Below are 23,223 nucleotides of genomic sequence, written 5' to 3' on the forward strand. Positions count from 1 at the left end.
TCTCGAAATGAAGACAACCAAATATCAGAACATATTTTGTTATGAAATATATCACACATTTTTCTTCAACACTCCTATATTTAGAAGATTTAATATTAAAAAAAGAAATCTTCCATGAAAGTTCTCATTCCAGCTAAAACACACACTGGTTACTCTCAGCTGAAATGAGATGCTGATTAACAATGCCATTCTGGGACAGTTTGCTGTGTTTGAGCAAGGAACGATGCGTTTCTGCTAATACCACAATGACTTTGGAGAGAAAATGAAATAATATCTTTTGTATAAAATGGAGTTCTAAAAAAAAGTTGTGCTTGAATAAATCTTATATGAAGTGCATTTTCAAATGGATATAACAACTTGTAAAATTATGAAGCATTTGGTTCTAGAGGAACCTAACTTGACTTTTTTTTTCAAGTGAGAATTGCTTTGGGCTTTTGAGGTTGTGCTTTCGGCCTATTTCGGCTATTCACTGCTAACAGTTCTTATAGGTAATGGACTCAATATGATACAGAGATTTTTCGCAGGTATTCCCATTGGTTTCTTTTCATTTTCTTGGTTAACATTTATTTTTTCATATAAATCACCATTATGCCTTCAAGTGGCACTACCAGGATTGATTATAATGCTAGCACTATCGATAATTTTTACAAAAATTTCATCAAAGAAAAAATTACAAGTATATATAAAATTTACTCGCCTAGAAATCTTAACATTAGCCGGATTTTCACTATTTTTCTTACATCTGATGTATTATTCCATGCTTAAAAACGGTAATCTCTCAAAAGGAGCTGGATATGGAGATTTACCTTTTCACCTTAATATTATCTCAGGATTTACAAATGGATGCAACCACATACGAAATTCTTTCTTTATTATTAATACAGTTTTCTATTCAGGGGAGAAATTAGCTTATCCTTACATGACAAATTATTTTTCAGCTGTTTTAATGGCTACAGGCAATGCAACATTCCGAGGTGCGCTATTTATACCTTCTTTTATGATGAGTCTTTCTTTACTTTTCGGAATGTATTATCTCGGTATTTTATTTCACAAAGATCGTTTTGCATGCTTGATTGCGATATTTATGTTCTTAAATCTCGGCGGTCTTGGTTTTTTACGCTTAGCAGATCCCACATTTATAGAAGGAGATTTAATTCACGACTGGGGCAATGAACACTATGAATATTGGTTCCATCCCATTATGCATATCCTTGTTCCTCAGCGTGCGTCGCTCTGGTCCATGCCATTATGCTATTGGTGCCTAATTATTTTGATCAAAGGCATAAAAGTGATGAAATGGCAATATTTCTTGATTGCTGCACTATATGTTGCCATAACACCACTTGTTCAAGTCCATTCATACGTAGCTCTTGCTCAATGGTCGATTGTTTATGCCGCATTAAATTTTCCATGGAAAAACAAGTCGAAAATGCTTTCCCATGTATTTGTTTGGTCGATATTCGGCATTGTAGCCAATGTACTATGCGTTCCTCAGTTCGCACCATATCTAAAGCGACTTACCGTTAAAGAATCAGATGGCGGCAGCGGTTTTCTTGTTTTAGATCCGATTTGGAACTCATACAATCGCAAAAGGGAGTGGAGCCTGGCCATAAAACTATGGTGGCGTGGTCTAGGACTGTTTGCTTTTGTTTCTTTGATAAGTTGTTGGTCAGTTTTGTCAAAAGAACAAAAAATCGATTATATTCCATCGATTGTTGTTTTTCTTTTGACAAACATCATAAGGTATCAACCTTGGGAACTAGATAACACTAAAGTTTTCTACGCAGCATGGATTCCTTTCGCTATACATTGCTATGGATTATTCATGGCAAAATTGCTTAGACACAAAACGTGGAGAGTCGTAGGTGTAATTATCCTTTTCTTCTCTTGTTTGTCTGCAATTAGATTATACGTGTTAGAAATGTCAACTTCAACTCCCATGTTCGAAGATGACGCTGTTGAATTTGGCAAATGGGTGTCGGAAAATACCCCAATAGATGCAATTTGGCTGACGGACCAATGGCACAGCAATCCTGTCCTGACAATGGCTGGAAGACAGAGCTACATGGGATACGGAGGATGGCTGTTGTCACATGGACTGGATTATTTCGGAAGAGATAGAGATTCTAATTATATGATGGAACATCCGGAAGATTCGGACTTTTTCATCAAAAGAAATATAACTTATGCAGTTTCTTATCAGAAAGCATTTAAAAATTGGGCAAATATTACTTCTGATAACGGATGGGTTAAAATTTATGAATATCAAAGGTTTGAATGTTGGAAATATATACCAAATTCAACACAAATATAATGTTTTGTATGTAAATATATAATATGTATGTAATTCTTTTAAATTGTGTACTATTTAATCAAATGAGAGAGTATTTTTTGATTATTTGATAAATTTTAATTTTAATTCATTGTGTAATGTTGGTTAAATAGATCAACTTCTCAAATACAAAAATAATCTTCAGCTCATCCAATAGAGATCTCAGCTGGATCTATGGGCCAGCAGTGGAACCATACGTTTTCTCTCCATATTGTATAAAAAGCAAAACTTGTATTACATTCAACCTTTAGTGAAAAAGTGTACGTTTAAATTTTTTTCCATATGTAAATTGAGAAACACCCCTTTTTTCATGTGATGTCACTTTTTTCGAAAATCTAAGTAATCTTTTGAAGATCTTATAGTCTTGTCTTTCCTTATCTACAATAAAAAATAAGAATTTTAAACTGCCGTTAAAAATATGAGTAACAATTCCGAGATTGATCACTCTTCCCTCGTTGATGAGGCATCGGAAATGATGAAAGAAAAGGGTTATCCAAATCATTTTCAAGCAGACTTTATTAAACGCATCGCAGAAGAAGTCAAAGGATCTAACAAAGAAGAATTCAAGTATTACAAGCCAAATTTCATGCAATTAAAAGGAAATGAAGCTTTTAAGATTGCTTTCAAAGTTGTGAGTGATTTTCTTGAAGCTAATCAATGCAAATTGACTCAAGATGTCATGGAACTCGAACAAAATGGAATTGTTCAGCCAGAATACAAGGACTATGAAAATAGTCCTGATGCAGATGCATATTTGAGTGAACTTATTCAAACATATGCATATGATCCAGATCCAATTGAAGAGAGAGTTCAATATTTCTACGAAAATGCTGGAATTGATCAAATACTTGAAAACGAACAGAATACATCACAAGCGGAAGAAAAGCCAAAATCCGTTAATACACAACAAGAGCAGAAACCAAAGCAAGATGATAAAAAGTCTGGCTTTGAGCTCAACGTCAAAGTTGGCAATGTTGGTGCCAAGCTTACTCTCGGAGGAAACAAAGATAACCAGAATGAAGTCAAAGTTGGATTAACAAATGACAAGCCACAACCAGCTAAGCCAGCACCAGCTCCAGCTAAGCCAGCCCCTGCTCCAGTTCAACCAGCAAAGAATGAAGAAAATGATGATATGGAAGATATTGAATTCGAGGAGGAAGAAGAGAAGCCAGTTGCTGCCAAAGCAGAGGAATCTGGAAGCAGTGATGTTAATTTTGAAGTCGATTTAGATGATGAAGATGAAGAAGAGAAGCCAAAACCAGCACCAGCACCAGCCAAACCAGCTCCAATTCAACCAGCACCTCAACAAGCAGAAAAAGACTTTGATTTCGAAGTCGATTTAGATGATGAAGAGGAAGAAGAAAAACCGAAACCAGCACCAGTCCAGGCTAAACTAGCTCCAGCACAAGTCAAACCAGCTCCAATCCAGAAGCAAGAAGAGGAAGAAGAAGACGATGAATTTGACATCGATATTGAAGATGATGAAGATAAGGAAGAAAAGCCAAAGACAGCACCAGTCCAGGCCAAGCCAGCACCAGTTCAACAGAAGCAGGATGAAGTTGACGATGACGAATTCGAGTTCAATATTGAAGATGACGAGGAGGAAGAGGAGAAGCCAAAGCCAGCACCAGCTGCAGCAGCTCCAAAGTCAACACCAATACAGCCAGCACAAAAGAAGGAAGAAAGTAATGAATTTGATATTGATTTAAGTGAGGATGAAGAAGAAAAGCCAGTTGCTGCACAACAGAAGCCAAAGCCTGCACATCAAGTTGAAGAAAACAATGGCTTTGACGTAGATGTTGATGAGGATGACCAGCCACTTAAAACAAGCCACAATAACTCTACGAATGAAGAAGAAGATGGAAATGAGTTCGATATTGATTTTGAAGATGATGATGACGATAATAACGGAATTGGAGGTGGTTTCATGATTACTCAGCAGAAGGCTCAAGCGCATAACACATCAGAAGTAGAAGATATGGACATTCAAATTGATGAAGATAATGATGCAAGAGGTTTAGATTCACCAACAGGAAGAGATGATGACTTATCTTACAGATTCGATGACGATGATGACGAAGAAGAAGACGATGATCCATTCCATTAAGGCTTTTTTTTAACTATGAAAGAATAAAATTGATTTTTTTGAAGTTATTTTAAATTTGGTTCGGATGTTTTATAAACTATCGAACTTCTTATAAATAAAAAAATAGATTCAAAGTAACAGAACTTCAAAAAGCAGTATTAATTAATTCTAATGAAGCAATCACATGCAAAAATGATGTAAATAGATCCATTTATTTGTGGTTTTATGGTGAAAGAGTAGACTTGGAGTATATTTGCTCTCCTTGCCCCATACAAATTAAAGTAACTTACGATTTTTTTTCCTAAATATAATAAACTGCGAGACAAAAGTCGAGGATAGGTCGATCTTTTGCAACGCAGTTTACACATAAGGATGTCGGAACTGCCAAAAACGCAAATTTTGTTCATCACCAATTGCCAAGCTTGGCAATTCTTGGATATGTGAAATTTTGAAAAAAAAATAGTAAATTTTGCATTATTTTAGTCTAAAAGAAGCAAGATATATATTTTTGAAATAAAATGGTGGCATTATTGATGACTTTTAGAAATTTGATATTTGAAATTGAATCATTTGATATTTTTGTCGAAGGTTTTATGTTTTTTGTAATGTTGTGCATTAGGTTATAATAAAACTAGAGATACTCAATGTAAACTCTTTTTAAAATAACCTGCAATTGCCTTTTTCATTGATATTTGCACCATGTGAAATAAGAACTTCGGCTGTTTCTTTATTATTTTCACGTTTTGCATAATGAAGAGCGGTTTTTTCCCTCATATCTTTTTCATTGATATTTGCACCATGTGAAATAAGAAGTTCGGCTGTTTCTTTACTTTGTCCGCGTGCGGCATAATAAAGAATGGACTTTCCATTATCATCTTTTTCATTGATATTTGCACCATGTGAAATAAGAAATTCAACTATTTCTTTACAATTATTTTCTGCTGCTTTATGAAGAGCGGTTGCTCCCATAGTATCTTTTTCATTGATTTTTGCACCATGTGAAACAAGGAATTCAACTATTTCTTTATAATTATTTTCTGCTGCAAAATGAAGAGCTGTTTCCCCATAATAGTTTGTTCGTTAGTAATAACTTGAAACAATCAACAGCTCCATGATAACAACATAATTCAAGTAATGAAAAATCACAATTATATGGATATAAACTGCTTAAAATTAATTGATCTTTATCAAATCCTTCTCTTTCCGTAAAAGAGATGAATCTTTCTAGGTCATTATACATAATTGCATTGTAAATGCAGGTTTATGAAAACAAGTACTGTCTATTGAAGATGAAGATAAGGAGAAAAGTTTGAAGTATAATTTGATATCTTTCTGCTCAACAACACCTATTGACACTCTGCTCTCTCCTACAATTGTAGAAGACTTTTGTATTTTAATCAAATAAATTTTAAAAATTTCTTTGCTGAGAGATAATAAATTAAGTAAAAAAATAAAACATTTTATTGATAAAACAAGAATGATACCATAGCCCATCCTGGGTTATTATTTGATCTTTGCATTAAATCTTCTGCGATTTCTTTAGTCACAACGAGTTCTCTTAATCTCTGAGTGAAATCTTCAACTTCTTTCTGAGAATAGTCAAAGTAGTAGGATATGAAGGGTTGTGTGACTTTTTTTGTTACATCTATATATAGACGATGCATTAAAATATATTTATTTATAAATCATTAAAAAATTAACATTAATTTTAAAATAATTTATTTTTTTATCTTTTATAAAAGAAGCTATATATAGATGATGTCAGATATTCCGCGATTAATTAAACATTGTTTAAATCCTGAATGGAATCAATGGAGTCATAATCAAAGACCTCATAAACGAGTAAAAGAAATTAGAAATAATTATTTTCATGAATGAAAGATTCACTACCATAATGAAATAAAAAATAAAAATTTTTAAAGTTTATTTTTTAAAAATTCATGTCTTACGAAAAATTAAAACTTAGTTATGTTTATTATTTTATTTTTTTTTTATTTTGTATGAAATGAGCGTCAAAACTAACAACGTTAAAAAATTAGGATTCACAAACGAGGAAATAAAGGATATATTAGAGGAGGTGGGTTATGAAGTTGATAAATATTATTTAAGAAATTGTAAAAAAGTCGCGGAGTTATTAAATGATTTAAATTATGATGGAAAAATGAATAAAGATGATGTTATAAATTTCTTATATCCCACATCTGAAGAAGAAAAACCTAAAGAACCTGATGTTTTCCCTGAATATTATGAAGAACGGATTAAAGATGATGAATACAATGAAATTGAAAGACTGAAAAAAATAAGAGATGAAATAGATGAAAGAATTAAGGAATTAAGAGAAGTTGAAAAATATAATGAAAATGAAGTAGAGGGTTTAATGAATATCCCAGCTTCAGAATCAGAAGTTCAGAAATCTCATGAAGAAAGATATAAAAATTATGTCTCAGAATCAACACAAAATTTATTAGATGGTGAAATAGACGAAACACTTTCAGAAGAAGGTACTAAATTTATTCGTAAACATAAGTTACAATTTATTGATAATGAAGAATACCCCTGTATCCTACTTTCACCACCTTTAGATTCCGAAAAATTCAAAAAAGCTCTTAAAAACGTGACATATGCAACTAATACGATTAAGAAAGAAGATCATGATATTTACACAAATTATTATTTAAATAAATGCACAGGTGTTGATAAAGTTTTTGATTTATTAGATAAAATATCAAAAGAAACCATTGGAACCTATAAAATTTTGTGTGATTGTGGTTTCATTATTGAAGATACCAATAATGTTTCATATGAAAGAACAGCACCGAAGGAAGACGAAGTGGAAAGGTCTATACCATTCGTTATTAAGAATATAAAAGATATGAAAACGTATAAGCATTATATTTATTCATTTATTTCAGAAAAAATGGAAGCAACCCATAAAACATCTTCTCATCATTTTATAGCTATTCATACATTCCTTTTCAAAGTTGTGAAATTAAATAAGACAGGAATTAGATTTAATGTATCAGGGTACGCATTTTTGAGTAAATTAAAATGTATTCGTCACGTCGCAGATGATAAAAATTTATGTGTTCTTAATTCATTTTATGGGCTTTAAGGATACCCTTACGTGTCAGATTTTTTGCGCATACGAAGAAGTCATGCTAGACATGAGCTATAAACCTGAAATTTTAGCAACATATTTAAAACTTTTTAAACTACAATACACTTTAATATTCAAGAACAAAAATATTCTTTTTAGAAATTACATAATTATTTTATGTGAAATCTATATAAAAACATATTTTGCGAGCGTAACTTTTTTCTTTATAAGCACCTTATATGACTGATAAACTGTGAAGGCACATAATTGTTAATTCATAGAGTTGATATGTTTCCAAAATTGAGAGGAAATTTGAAAATTGAATACCCTTTCAATTCAATTTTCAAAAGATATCAGCTCCTTCAATAATTGAAGGACGATTTTGATCATTTGCTCTTAAAACAAGTATGCCATGGAGAAAAAAGTTACGCTCGCAAATCTGAAATATAACTATCATATAAAAAAATTAAATTTCTAATTTTTTACTCTATAGATATTATTGGCCACTTGTGTAATGCATAAAAGTTTATGTCATATGCATACATTTGGAAGTATGGGAGACGAGGGAAATTACTTCTATGAGGCACTAGGATTTTTAAAAATTTCTCTATCGGACTCACCATTCAATTTCTCGAAAATTAAAAAAAATCAATAATAGCTAAAATGTATTATGCATAACAAATTTTAATGTTACATGGTATTTTTTGAACTTCATGACATGAATTTTCTTTATATTATTTTTTTTGGATTTTCTATGATTTATGCGATAGGCTGGAACAACATTGTAAGTGCAATGATATCATTTATAGAGAAATCTAAAACTTCAGCATTCAGACTCGCAACCACAAAAATATTCATTTGCTAAGTAAGTAAAGTTGATTAAGTTCGACACTTAGCTTTTATACGTAAAACCAAGTGTGTATTGTTATTTCTTGTTAAATTATTGAGAAAAAAATAAATTGTAAGAGAAACGATACTGATTATTGAAATAATATTGAGGGTAGCTGCAGATTTCTTCATTAACATGCCGGAAATTTGTTAATCTTGGTTTTCTATCATAAAATCTGTCGAAGAATCTAAAAACGGAGATATGAAATAGAGATCATGTAAATCTAGAGTATCCTGTCAGAAAAATAGACTAAGCATGTAACCCTTTTTTGGTCATAAACACTTTTACCACTTAGTCATACAGATGATCATTAAATTTAAACGAGCACTTTTTGTCAGAATTTATTCTTTTACAAAGACAGAAGATTTTAGTATTATTTAATATTAGTGCTGTAGCAAAATTCAAAAAACGGTGAAAATTCAGTGAATTTGTGAATTCACATTTTTTTTCGACATTTTTCTTGATATATCCATGCACATTAAGAACACAGCTTTGATACGCTTTAAAAAAGCATATTTCATATGAAATTGTTAAAGAAATAAACAATTTATATAAAAATTGCACTTATGGGCAGTTTAGATATATAATTTATATATAACATATATACAAATCCATAGACAAAGTGCAATAACTACAATGTTGTAGAAAATTACAGCAGAAATACTGACTTTTTGAAGGATAATAAGAATTCTTCTAAATGTTGTATTTTTATAATTTGATTGATTTTTTTACTATTTCATTAATCTTTTATGAATAATAATTATTTTTAATATATGTGCTATTAAAATTTCAAATTTTGACTAATATATCTAAGTTATCTGAACGAAACATTTAGAAAATATCATACTTACATTGAAATAGCAAGTAGAGCATATTAATAGCAAGTTTCTTGGCTTTATATCTATCATCTATTGTTGTTTGATCAAACAAAATTCACTCTATTATATGGTGTCAATTAATTAAAACAATTTTTAATAGTTATTTATTTAGTGCGAATAAGTGCAAACTCATAAATGAATAACTTAATAGTAGAAATGAATTATCTGATATAAATCTCACATTTTGTCCATCAGAAATACTTTAATTGCATACGCATAACTATTAGTAATACGTCTGGAGTGTCAATTAATAACAATCCCACAACAAGTAAAATTCAGATTTTTATTAAACTTATTTTTTCCTAAAAGTTTTCTCAAATTACTATATATACATATGTGGATAAAATAATAGTAATATTGTAAAAAATTAGATATTTTTTTTATTTGAGAACCTCTCAAAAGTTCATTCAATTTATCAATTGTTTCAGTTTGATGTATATTCATTTCTGGAGCCTAAAACTTTAGCAATCATGACAATATCATATTCTCTTTCTAACTACGCAATGTAAGGGTATCCTTAAAAAATAAATTTTATTTTTATTTATTTTTTAATTTTTTATTCTTACATAAATGAACAAAAACGGAACAGCTAAAATGAATGATAATCAAATTAGAGCAGAAGGTAGAAGGTTATTTAAACGCTTCTATAACATTCCTGATGGTGCTAATCCTAAAACTCGTAGAAGCTATTTAAATGAAGCAATAGATGCATATGAAGGGTTTGACATTTCATCAGAAAGTGAGAGATTAGCGAGAATGTTAAACGTTAATATTGATTTCTATTATTGTGATCCTCAACCAGAAGACGTGGACATAAATAAGGTAGACTTTCCATTAGTGGATTCAATAATGATAGATCCAGAATTTGAAACAGTAAATATTTTATTAACACAGAGTCCATGTGGAAAACTTCACGCTGACAGAATAACAGACGTTGAAGCACTCACTGGCTATAAAGTTTGTCCATATTGTAAAGAAGAAGTTTATTCTATCCGTGATGATCCAGAAAGGAAAAACCAAAGAAGATTTTTAAAGTATTGTGAGAAATGTAAAGAAAATAATGGAAGATTAATTCAAGACGTTCAGTTGCAAAAGACACAGCAACCATATGCACCACATATTACGAAACAGAAGATATATCAGTGGTTATTAGCTCACAATTTGCAGAAATATTATCAACCGACAAGATATTATATTACTTTTGACTTTGAAACATTAGAGACTAAAGAAGAATTACAACTTTCTGAGTGTGCAACTTTGAATGCTTACTTAAAACCATTCATGGTATCATCAACGGTTAAATTAAACGATAAAACATATACGAGGAATTTTTGCTTAACTTCGAGTGATTCTTTTATTTCTGATTGGATTGAGTTTTTATTTTCAACCTGTTCATTAGTTGTTGAATCAAATATGAGTCAATACAATGAATTATTGAAGTCGCAAACGGCGGGAACTTTGTCTCATACATTAAATGAAAAACAGAAGGAAGCATTTAAAGAACTTCTAGATGAGGAATTCAATAAAGTGAATATCATAGGTTTTAATTCGGGAAAGTTTGATTTAAATTTAATTCTTCGTGATTTAAACACTGCAAAATGGAAAATAAAATCAATGCTGGGTTCATCTTCACAATTTAAGCAAATCATTGTAAAGAAAACAAACACTCCATATGAATTGAGATTTATTGACATCAGAAATTATATAGCGGGTGGGACATTAGACCAATTCACTCAAGATTTCGGAAACAATAAATCACGTGTTAAATCCTTTTTACCTTATCAATTCATCACATGGGAAAATTACGAAGAAGAATTATATAAAGAGGAACCATTCACGAAAGATTCATTTTATTCAGCATTAACCAAGAAACTATATCAGATAGTGATTATCAAATATATCTCAATGATGCTAAAAATTTTAAGAATAGATTAGAATATTTTATTCATTATTGCAATAAAGATGTTGAAATTATGATTGACCCAATCGATAAAATTATTGAAGAAACATTTGTTTATAAAATTGACATGCTTCATAATCTTTCTTTATCATCGAATGCTTCAATGATTCGTTACGCTTTAGCATATAAAGACTTTAATCCTAATGAAAAATATCCTGAGGAAGAGATAGAATCAAGTTTGAATTAACGAAAAAGTATTGGAAATATAAAATTGAATCATATAAGAAACAAGATGAAAAAGCAGAAAGGAAATACTAAAAAATAATGTTTCAATGGATGATTTTCAATACTATCACGATTTAATCCTTTCATCTAAATGCAAAATGTGTGGTAAAGCGTTTACATATGCAAATAAACCAACATTGGATAGAATCGATAATGAAAAACCACATACCACAGAAAATTGTCAGTTAATGTGTTGTTATTGCAATGTCGTAAAATCAAATAAAGATGAAGATGTTCAACGTTTAAGAATCAATTTAAGAAATTATGCATTAAAAAATAATTTACCAATGACTTTAGATTCAGTTGAAGCTTATCACATTCTCCGTAATGGAATTACTGGTGGTTTATCAAATGTTCAACATAGAGTAAATCTTAAAGGAATCACACACATTAATAAACTTGCATATAATCCAGAAACTAAAACTGTATCAAATGAGGACACACAACATTATGACTCATTTCGTTGGTTTGATTTTAATTCATTATATCTTCATCATTTTCATCTAATCCTCATGATTTCATTCAATATACTGACCATAAAATGTATATGCCGGGAAGATTGAATGGTGTTATCATTTGTGATACAGCAACAAGAAGCAAAAGCACTGGGAATAATTAAGAAGAAAAATACTTTATTCGTGGCTGAAGTAAAGGGTCACATTGATGAAAAATACATTAATGATTACATAAACTTTTTACCGATAATAAGAAACTTAGATATTATCACAGATGAAAAAACAATTGGCAGTTTTATGTATAATTACATGAAATCAAACAATCTTACAAGTTGACCAGAAACAGAGGAAATTAACTCAGTTAGCATCAACATACAACCAATATCAACCATTTTCTTCTTATTATCTTTGGTATCTAATAGACAGATTTCATTTTATCATTGATGACATTCAATCAATTTTAACATTTACTAAAAAACACTTGTTTTAATGAATTTGCGAACGAATTTATGAACGAAAGACAAAAGGCTGAATTAGAAGGAAATAAAGGAAAAGTTTATTTTGCAAGATTTCACTTAATGGATCATATGGTTACGATGCAATGAATACACAAAATTACGCAAAGACTAAAATAATGAATGCACAGAAGGCACGCGTTGCATGTATGTCAAATAAGTTTAAAAACATAAGAGAAATAGGTGAAGATACATATCAAGTGATGCTTAAAGATAGATTTTATAGATGTGATACATGTTTACAAGAGGCATTCTTCACTTTAGATAATGCTAAATACTGGTATTTAGTTTTCATTTATGATTTTATGTATAAATGCATGAATGTTAATCGTTTTCATTTCATTGAAGGTGATACTGATTCATCTTATTGGGCAATCGCTGGCGACCCAAATCCCTAACACTCAAGCATTTCAAGCAATTGTTACCGATAAACAATTTTATGATAAAAACATTTTCAAATTCGCACCATTTGATTTCTTCTGTTTGATGAGAAATTTAAACCTAAATTAAAGAATAAAGCTGAAGAAAAAGCACATGAGAAGAAGTTATTGGGTTTAGCAATTGAGAAACAAGGTGATAACATGGTTGCTTTATGCCCCAAGTGTTATACATCATTCAACGGTTCAATTGATGGAAGTGATTTTAAAAAGATTGCACAAAAAATGAAAGGTGTTAGTTTACGACAAAATAAACAATTAACACCTAAAAATTATTTGGATATAATAAATGATAAAGTGATATTTGATGGTCAGAATATTAATTTACAACTTAAAAACGGGTCAATGACTCGCTTAACAATCGGTAAGACTGCATTAACAGGAGCACACACTAAGGCTGTATGTTGTGAAAATGGATGTTGTATGCCATTTATTTAATACAATTTAAAATTTTATTTTTAATAAAATGCCACAGAAGAGACAAAAGGAACCGTAAATAATGGTTTTGATACTATGATTCAAAGAGGTGGGCACCCTTAAACATTTATTTTTTTTTATAAAAATGGATAACACAGATTTAAAAAATTTAATTGATGATTTAGTACTTAATCAAAATTTTCTTAATTATTATGAATTAAATCATATCTCCAAAAACATAATAACAATATAACGGGTGATGATATGGATTATTATTATCCGTATTATAAAAATGAAATTTTGAAATATCATGATAAAATAATTTCTAAAATTAAAGACAAAATTAAAAATAATGAATATACAAAGGGAAAAACTAAATCACAACTTAAACAATTGAAAGATTTCAAAAATAAAGTATTAACAGAAGAAGATATTGATGAATTATATAAATTATATAATCATGAGCCGCAAAAACAAAAGGTGCAAAACGCCCAGGTCCTTCAGACCATAAATGAAGCACAAGCTTTAATTTATGATTCATTAGTTAAACCATATTCAACCCGACTTTTAAATGAAGATCAACTTTTGGAATTCATCCTTCAACATAAACTCGAAGCGGGAAAGTATATCAAACCTTTATATACAGCATATTTAAAACAAATGAATAGAATACATCCAGAATTAATGAAGGGGGGAATGAAATCCAAAATCAAAGCAGATAAAATTAAACCACTTGCAACGACAGTACCTCCAACGACAGTACCTCCTCCTTCAGTTAATCCTTCATCATTCACTTTATTATATCCATTTCAAACATTAAAGAAGCAAAAAGATTTTAAAAAGGATTTCAAGATATTAAATAAACCAATTGACCCGAAAATTCAACCGTTAAAGGAAAAATTTAGTCGCCCTTCATTTGCTCCATATCCATATTCATACGAAATCGATCATCTGGAATATTCAAAAGGAAACGTTACTTATTTATTTGCCATTAACATTAACACTAGATATTTATATTGCATTCCAGTGAAAGGGAAAACAGAACAGGAAACAAGAAGAGCTATACAATACTTACTAGATCATGAAAGAGTAGATAATATCAGGGGTGATGGTGATAAAGGATTTCAGGCAGATATGGCTCATTATTTCCCACAAATTAATTTTTTCTTTTCATCCTCTCCATATACGTTTCATAATAAAATAGTTGATGCGGTAATGAGAACTCTTAGAGATGCGTTAGGGGTTAACGGTCAGATATACTGGGATGGAAATCATAACTCCATCATACAACAGTTAGTATATTATTACAATAATACATGGCATAGAACTATAAACATGAAACCAGTGGAAATGAAAAATGATATTTCAAAAGAATGGGAATATATTAGAAAGCAAATGGAAAGGTTGAATGATGTTAAACGTGAACAAATTAATTCAGGGCTCATGAATTTTAAACAAGGGGATAAAGTTTTGATTTCATCTCGATTATGGAAAAACTGATAAATCAATGACAAAAAGAAGACGAAGATTTGACACAATAGCTGAATTTGTTAGATATATTAACGGCAATGCATTAGTTGAAGTTGACAATAAATTAATAGAAATTCCGATTTATTTTATTACTCCATTATATTTAAATAATATTTAATTTTTTTATTTCGTAAGAAATGAGTGACAACAAAGCAGCCAAGAGTCCAGACAATGAATATAAAAAGAAACTAAACAGAATTAAATCAAAAATATGCTATTACAAAAAGAAGCCGCAATGCGGTGGGGTTGAAAACGATAAAGAGAGGAAAGAAATAATCGAAAAATTAGAAACTACCGTTCTCCTTAAACTGAGTGAAGCAAAAATAAAAGAATTTAATAGAATAAATAAATTGATTGGAAGAGATGAATTTAATAAAGATGAATTTTTAAACTCAATCCAAATTTAATTTTTATTCCTCTTCCCGAACCCTTCTAGGTTCTTCTTTCCATCATTACTGCATAACCGCATCTTCTCGGATTTCGTGGTTTGTTGTTTTTAATTCGTTCTTGCATCATTTTTATCATTTCCTCCCTTGTTATGATTCGTGGGGTATCCATTACTTCATTACCTAATTAATTACAGACATAAAATATATTTAGTTCATTCATTGAACGCGGTACCATGCGAATATAGTCACAAATGGTGGCATATAATCTTTACCCAAGCCTGTTGGATTTGTTGTGAAAGTGTGTGAATGATTTCCTCCTGGTTCATTTGGTCGAAAAATCTTTTTTGCTGCATTGTTATAAGATGGAGATAAAACGTCATTGCCAGCTTCATACTCTGAGTTGTATAATGGGTGGTCTCTTAATGAGTGGCTATGGTCGCCAGAAAAGTTTGTAGTTCCTGTATGAGTGTGTGGGGGTAAGTTTGCTTCTTTAATTTTCTTCGAACCTCCTGTTTGCTTTGAATATCTAGCACAGTATAAGAATTTATCTACAATCTGCTTCCACGTACCAAAACCTAAAACTGTTGCTGGATTTGTTGAATTCATTGACGTATAAATAGAACCAACAGGATATATGGTTTGAAGTATTTCATTTTTCATGCTTGTAATCACATCATTTACTTCCGACTTCTTTGCATAATTTTCATCAACATAAGTTTTATCTGCTTTAAGGTCTAAACATCCTGAAACCCATCCTGTATCAGCTTTAACTTTAAAAGTCTCCGATGTCCATTCATGATACCATTCAACCTTTTCTTTAATTTCATTATCTTTTTCATCAACATAAACCAAATTTGCCTTCTTATTTAATTCACTATCCACATATTCCTTATCCACCTTCTTCATTATGTCGTTTAGGAAACCTTCTATGAATTCCTCATTTAAATTAAATCTTCCAATCTTCAAAACTTTAGGAAATGCATTTAATGCGTAATATCTCTGTTCTTCTGGTGGAATTGATGTTATATCATCCGTTATACCTTTAATTTTAGAATTCATAAATAAAATTTCTTTTATATTTGATATCACTGCACCACCTTTGCAAACGAATTCGAAATGTTCATTTTTCAATACTATCTCCAAATCTCCATATTTCAACCTTTGCGTTTGTTCTGCCGTCTTTGAATTATATGCATATATGGCGTATGTAATGGTCTGAAGGACCTGGGCGCTTTGCACCGAGAAAAAAACATAGCACACATTTGCACACATTTTGACACTTTTTCTGACAAGCATCATTCAAATTTGAAGAAAAACCTCTAAATTTCATTCAAATTTCTGTCAAAATGTGTGCAAAATTGAAATAGGCACACATTTTGACATACGATTATTTATATACGTTATTTTAATGGTTTCAGAGAAATCTTCGTTACACATTATTGAAGATTACTCAATATTTAAGTGAATGACTCACTACCACCTGTTTAGAAAAATGGTAGCATAAAATCCAAATGTCACATATATTATTTCTTATTTCATACAAATAAACTTACAATTATAACCTCAACTTGTTTGCAAAGCAGAAACTCAATATAAGCAATCGATCAGTAGTGTATTTAAAAGTCGAATTTAAATTTAAAAATTTATAATCTTATTTCGGAACCAAATAAAAAAAGCTACGTGGTGTTGATAACAACTATTAAAATTCAAATATTACTACCATGAACAATACAATGGCTCATATTGATAATTGATAAACGTGCATATAAATTGCATATATCATCAATGTCATTAAGTAAAATACATGTATATAAATAGATTAGAAATATTTTTCGGTTAGAATTAAAATCTATGTAATAAAAAATAAGTTATAAAAATAAATACCGAATTTTTATTTGTAATATAAACTGCTACAATATGCTAGTGTATACAAATGTATTTGTCGTATTGATTTGAAAGATCTTCAACATGGTTCAGATCTAAATTTGAAACTCGTAAAATAAAGCGAATCTTTATTTATAATATAAACTGCTACTAGTGTGTACAAATGTATTTGTCGTATTGATTTGAAAGATCTTCAACATGGTTCAGATCTAAATTTGAAACTCGTAAAATAAAGCGAATCTTTATTTATAATATAAACTGCTACAATATGCTAGTGTGTACAAATGTATTTGTCGTATTGATTTGAAAGATCTTCAACATGGTTCAGATCTAAATTTGAAACTCGTAAAATAAAGCGAATCTTTATTTATAATATAAACTGCTACAATATGCTAGTGTGTACAAATGTGTTTGTGTATAACAATTGTTATGGCACCTTATAACTTAAAAATCATTTTCATTAACAAATATAAAAAGTGACAATTAATATTTTCATTAAATGCATATTTAATTATCAAAACAATGTCGATTTAGCTTGAATGTTCATTATAAATGTGTAAGTTTAGGAAAACAAAAAATAATTAATTCTCGCAAAACTTATTTTAAAAGAACCTAAACAAATAATAATAAATCTAAAAATAGATATTAATTTAAACGAAGATAATGAGAGAATGGGGATGTTGTAAAACAATGAGACTTAATGATCAAATAATTAAAATAATAAAATTAATTAAAGGAAAGCTAAAATAGTTTAATGAATTTTTATAGATTGATTACACAATCAATGTTTCTGTGTCAATGTACATCAATCAACATTGTTTCATTGAATTTTGTCTTTCACCAAGAAGATTCAAGAACAAAGTTTTGTAGTTTCAATAGATTGATTACACAATCAATGTTTCTGTGTCAATGTACATCAATCAACATTGTTTCATTGAATTTTGTCTTTCACCAAGAAGATTCAAGAACAAAGTTTTGTAGTTTCAATAGATGATTACACAATCAATGTTTCTGTGTCAATGTACATCAATCAACATTGTTTCATTGAATTTTGTCTTTCACCAAGAAGATTCAAGAACAAAGTTTTGTAGTTTCAATAGATTGATTACACAATCAATGTTTCTGTGTCAATGTACATCAATCAACATTGTTTCATTGAATTTTGTCTTTCACCAAGAAGATTCAAGAACAAAGTTTTGTAGTTTCAATAGATTGATTACACAATCAATGTTTCTGTGTCAATGTACATCAATCAACATTGTTTCATTGAATTTTGTCTTTCACCAAGAAGATTCAAGAACAATTTTCCTCTTTTTCTTTTTTAAATGATTAAAATATTACCTTGCTTCAACTTTACACGTTTTCGTTTACTAAAATTATCTTTTACCTTCACTTATCTTATCATACCCAATTATTCATTTAATTCTATATTTTTCTGACCAAAAATCCTCTCAAATCTCCCTTCTTCTTTCAAAAATTCTATGAGTTTATTCAAATTTCCTTTAAATCTTTGCTAGTCCTTCTATAGATTCATTCTAAAATTTTTGAAAAAAATTTAAAATTTGCTAAATATATTCTTTATTACTTTGCACTATTTTCCAATTGAAAAATCGTCGATTTTAATCAAATGTAAGATCATAATAATAAAAATTATGAAACTTACCGTGTTTATTAGTAAATTTCAATATGAAGTTGTTATACAAACAGCTGGGACTTTAAATTGAGAAATTGCATAATTCCATCTACAAATTTTGGTCTAGACAATAATCATTGATAAATTATAATATATGTATTATGTGTATTTACATTGCATATATAACAATTTCAATTTCTATATTAAATTGTTATTTGATATCAGCTATATTTGTTCAGGTAAAATGAAGTGTAAAAATATAACTCATGAATTACATATATATATATTATTTTTATTATTAAAATCAAATTCAGATTTATAAATTAAGGTTATTCATTTTTGATATGGTTATCACGCTCAAATATGGAAATAAAATTAAAAAAAGTCAATACTCCTCAAAAAATACATTGTCTATCATTATATCTATATGCTTCCAAAGTATTTCATCTTAAACTAAAGACTTTTATATTACAAAAAGATTCAAAGAAGATACAATTGTTTAATTATGTTAAACATTATTCAGATATGACAATTGAAATAAAAGAGTCAAAAAAGCCTCTAAACTATTTGACAATCCAATAATTTCTTCAACTAAACTATCAAATTTGGAGGATTTAATAAAATGTGGATATGATATGGATATTTCACAAATTGCATTGTTTTCAGCCAGAAATGACATTGATACTGCTATGAAAATACTGAACATGGATTCAATCGAAGAATATGGATATGAACTTAATTGCTTATTAAAACAAGTAAGAGAATTTAGAAGAAGTGATATAAAAGGTCAAATGATTGCAATAAGGACAGATAGCAATGGTAAAAAATACACAGAAGTATTAGCAGAAGGGATTTTTAAAGCAGATAGCGATGTTGATTGATGTACATTGACACAGAAACATTGATTGTGTAATCAATCTATTGAAACTACAAAACTTTGTTCTTGAATCTTCTTGGTGAAAGACAAAATTCAATGAAACAATGTTAATTGATGTACATTGACACAGAAACATTGATTGTGTAATCAATCTATTGAAACTACAAAACTTTGTTCTTGAATCTTCTTGGTGAAAGACAAAATTCAATGAAACAATGTTGATTGATGTACATTGACACAGAAACATTGATTGTGTAATCAATCTATTGAAACTACAAAACTTTGTTCTTGAATCTTCTTGGTGAAAGACAAAATTCAATGAAACAATGTTGATTGATGTACATTGACACAGAAACATTGATTGTGTAATCAATCTATTGAAACTACAAAACTTTGTTCTTGAATCTTCTTGGTGAAAGACAAAATTCAATGAAACAATGTTGATTGATGTACATTGACACAGAAACATTGATTGTGTAATCAATCTATAAAAATTCATTAAACTATTTTAGCTTTCCTTTAATTAATTTTATTATTTTAATTATTTGATCATTAAGTCTCATTGTTTTACAACATCCCCATTCTCTCATTATCTTCGTTTAAATTAATATCTATTTTTAGATTTATTATTATATGAACTTTTGTTTAGGTTCTTTTAAAATAAGTTTCTTTGCGAGAATTAATTATTTTTTGTTTTCCTAAACTTACACATTTATAATGAACATTCAAGCTAAATCGACATTGTTTTGATAATTAAATATGCATTTAATGAAAATATTAATTGTCACTTTTTATATTTGTTAATGAAAATGATTTTTAAGTTATAAGGTGCCATAACAATTGACAAAGAGTTATACATTTGTACAAACACATTTGTACACACTAGCATATTGTAGCAGTTTATATTATAAATAAAGATTCGCTTTATTTTACGAGTTTCAAATTTAGATCTGAACCATGTTGAAGATCTTTCAAATCAATACGACAAATACATTTGTACACACTAGCATATTGTAGCAGTTTATATTATAAATAAAGATTCGCTTTATTTTACGAGTTTCAAATTTAGATCTGAACCATGTTGAAGATCTTTCAAATCAATACGACAAATACATTTGTACACACTAGCATATTGTAGCAGTTTATATTATAAATAAAGATTCGCTTTATTTTACGAGTTTCAAATTTAGATCTGAACCATGTTGAAGATCTTTCAAATCAATACGACAAATACATTTGTATACACTAGCATATTGTAGCAGTTTATATTATAAATAAAGATTCGCTTTATTTTACGAGTTTCAAATTTAGATCTGAACCATGTTGAAGATCTTTCAAATCAATACGACAAATACATTTGTACACACTAGCATATTGTAGCAGTTTATATTATAAATAAAGATTCGCTTTATTTTACGAGTTTCAAATTTAGATCTGAACCATGTTGAAGATCTTTCAAATCAATACGACAAATACATTTGTATACACTAGCATATTGTAGCAGTTTATATTACAAATAAAAATTCGGTATTTATTTTTATAACTTATTTTTTATTACATAGATTTTAATTCTAACCGAAAAATATTTCTAATCTATTTATATACATGTATTTTACTTAATGACATTGATGATATATGCAATTTATATGCACGTTTATCAATTATCAATATGAGCCATTGTATTGTTCATGGTAGTAATATTTGAATTTTAATAGTTGTTATCAACACCACGTAGCTTTTTGTCCTAAATTTATACTATTTGGTTCCGAAATAAGATTATAAATTTTTAAATTTAAATTCGACTTTTAAATACACTACTGATCGATTGCTTATATTGAGTTTCTGCTTTGCAAACAAGTTGAGGTTATAATTGTAAGTTTATTTGTATGAAATAAGAAATAATATATGTGACATTTGGATTTTATGCTACCATTTTTCTAAACAGGTGGTAGTGAGTCATTCACTTAAATATTGAGTAATCTTCAATAATGTGTAACGAAGATTTCTCTGAAACCATTAAAATAACGTATATAAATAATCGTATGTCAAAATGTGTGCCTATTTCAATTTTGCACACATTTTGACAGAAATTTGAATGAAATTTAGAGGTTTTTCTTCAAATTTGAATGATGCTTGTCAGAAAAAGTGTCAAAATGTGTGCAAATGTGTGCATTTTATCCATCTCCTTTGCACCTTAAGTTGCTGTTGTTTAATCATTTATTACGATTTAAAAATAAATATTTAATCCGTTATCTCATCAGCTATTTTCTCTATTTGAAATTGCCATAATATTTCATTCATAAATTCTAAATCACAATCAAATAGGTCAGTTATTCTAAATTTAATATTTGATAAATCTTTTGAATGAAGAATAAATGAATTCCCGGATAATTGAAACGGATATGATAAAGAAAATGTGTTTAAGTTGATGGATAAAATGTTTTGTATTGATGGGTAAGAGTTAGGGTCTAATGTTTGATGTGAAAATCTCATTGGGGTATTAACTTTATCACATTTGATTAAAATGAAATTGGAACCAGTGTCAGAATACAAAACATCCCCAACATCTTTTTCAAAATTTAATATCCCCAACAATGAACGAAGATGAGGAGTACAAAATTTAATTTTCAGCGGGAATTTAATAAGGTATTTATTTCATCAAGTTCAAAAAGTTTATCGGGTTTTGATTTAAAATTTTCTTCATACCATACGATAAATGATTCATTTAAATAACTTAAAATCATGTTAATATCCCATTTCGCTATCACATTATTTATATACATATCATACGTTTTTTCAAGGTCATCTTTAATAAATGATATATAATCTGAAGGGTCTAAAAGAATGGGATTAAATTTACCACTCACAGAAACGAGAGTAACATTATAAATTCCGCTAACTGTTAAATTTAATTCACAGCTATTATTCGAAATAATATTGATAATTGACATTTTTATTACGATTAAAAATATGGTAAAGCGTTATTTTCCAGTGATAAATAAAACTAGAATAAGATTACCTCAAGAATTCATAAATTCAACGAATAAGAAATTCATTCATGTTATAAATTTTAGTGTTTTCAGAAAATATGAGTCAGTGTCATATTCATCAACAGGTTATATTTCACTTCATTCAAATTTAGTTCAATCAAACCCATATAATGACCATTTCATAAGATTTTCAGATGGTATTAAAAATGTAATTGATAGATTAAAATATGAACAGATTGACAATATCGAATTTTTGGAATTTTGGTTTAAATATCCCGATGGAAAAAAGATTGAAGTTAAAGATAAAGCTGATACTATAACAAAAACAATTACAATGACCGATCCGGATAGTGGGGAACAAAAAGAAATAAAACAAACGATAGAAACTGGTGAAAGGTCAATTATTATTGATTATGATTCAAAGGATTATTATTCGATAATGTTAATGCTTGAATATTAAATAGCCTTAACAAAAGAATTTTTCAAGTGATATTTTATATTCATCAACTATTTTATTATAAATATCATTATATGTTAAATGAAGTTCAGTTGTTGTTCCGTTCTTTGATATCTTAATTGTGCTAATATCCTTTATAGGATTTATTTTTGCAACTGTTCCGCAGCATGAA

General features: G+C 29.1%; 5 protein-coding genes across 5 annotated transcripts, besides 5 other annotated features; 2 read left to right on the forward strand and 3 right to left on the reverse strand.

Moving 5' to 3' along the window:
• Positions 1-422: 422 nt before the first annotated feature.
• Positions 423-2,314, forward strand: TVAGG3_0075130 (uncharacterized protein; the record flags this gene model as incomplete). The annotated part of the gene is made up of 1 exon (XM_001307524.1): positions 758-2,314. One exon carries the CDS (start codon positions 758-760, stop codon positions 2,312-2,314), a length of 1,557 nt encoding a protein of 518 aa, XP_001307525.1.
• Positions 2,315-2,744: 430 nt separating this feature from the next.
• Positions 2,745-4,482, forward strand: TVAGG3_0075140 (uncharacterized protein; the record flags this gene model as incomplete). The annotated part of the gene is made up of 1 exon (XM_001307525.1): positions 2,751-4,439. The coding sequence occupies one exon, from the start codon at positions 2,751-2,753 to the stop codon at positions 4,437-4,439; it is 1,689 nt and encodes a 562-aa protein (XP_001307526.1).
• A 593-nt stretch (positions 4,483-5,075) lies between these two features.
• TVAGG3_0075150 (Ankyrin repeat family) lies at positions 5,076-5,387 on the reverse strand (the record flags this gene model as incomplete). The annotated part of the gene is made up of 1 exon (XM_001307526.1): positions 5,076-5,387. One exon carries the CDS (start codon positions 5,385-5,387, stop codon positions 5,076-5,078), a length of 312 nt encoding a protein of 103 aa, XP_001307527.1.
• Positions 5,388-5,448: 61 nt separating this feature from the next.
• Positions 5,449-5,658, reverse strand: TVAGG3_0075160 (protein of unknown function (DUF3447); the record flags this gene model as incomplete). Its single annotated transcript, XM_001307527.1, has 1 exon — positions 5,449-5,658. One exon carries the CDS (start codon positions 5,656-5,658, stop codon positions 5,449-5,451), a length of 210 nt encoding a protein of 69 aa, XP_001307528.1.
• A 220-nt stretch (positions 5,659-5,878) lies between these two features.
• Positions 5,879-6,082, reverse strand: TVAGG3_0075170 (uncharacterized protein; the record flags this gene model as incomplete). The annotated part of the gene is made up of 1 exon (XM_001307528.1): positions 5,879-6,082. The coding sequence occupies one exon, from the start codon at positions 6,080-6,082 to the stop codon at positions 5,879-5,881; it is 204 nt and encodes a 67-aa protein (XP_001307529.1).
• Positions 6,083-6,348: 266 nt separating this feature from the next.
• Positions 6,349-6,850: a mobile genetic element.
• A 7,350-nt stretch (positions 6,851-14,200) lies between these two features.
• Positions 14,201-16,113: a mobile genetic element.
• Positions 16,114-16,450: 337 nt separating this feature from the next.
• Positions 16,451-18,037: a terminal%2Cinverted (terminal inverted repeat of MuDRx-1_TV_TvPhantom-3 transposon ID:TVAGG3_0075200).
• Positions 16,451-21,789: a mobile genetic element.
• A 13-nt stretch (positions 21,790-21,802) lies between these two features.
• Positions 21,803-23,223: part of a mobile genetic element that runs on past the window's edge.

The sequence above is a fragment of the Trichomonas vaginalis genome, chromosome IV, assembly GCF_026262505.1.
Source record: "Trichomonas vaginalis G3 chromosome IV, whole genome shotgun sequence".
NCBI lineage: Eukaryota > Parabasalia > Trichomonadida > Trichomonadidae > Trichomonas > Trichomonas vaginalis.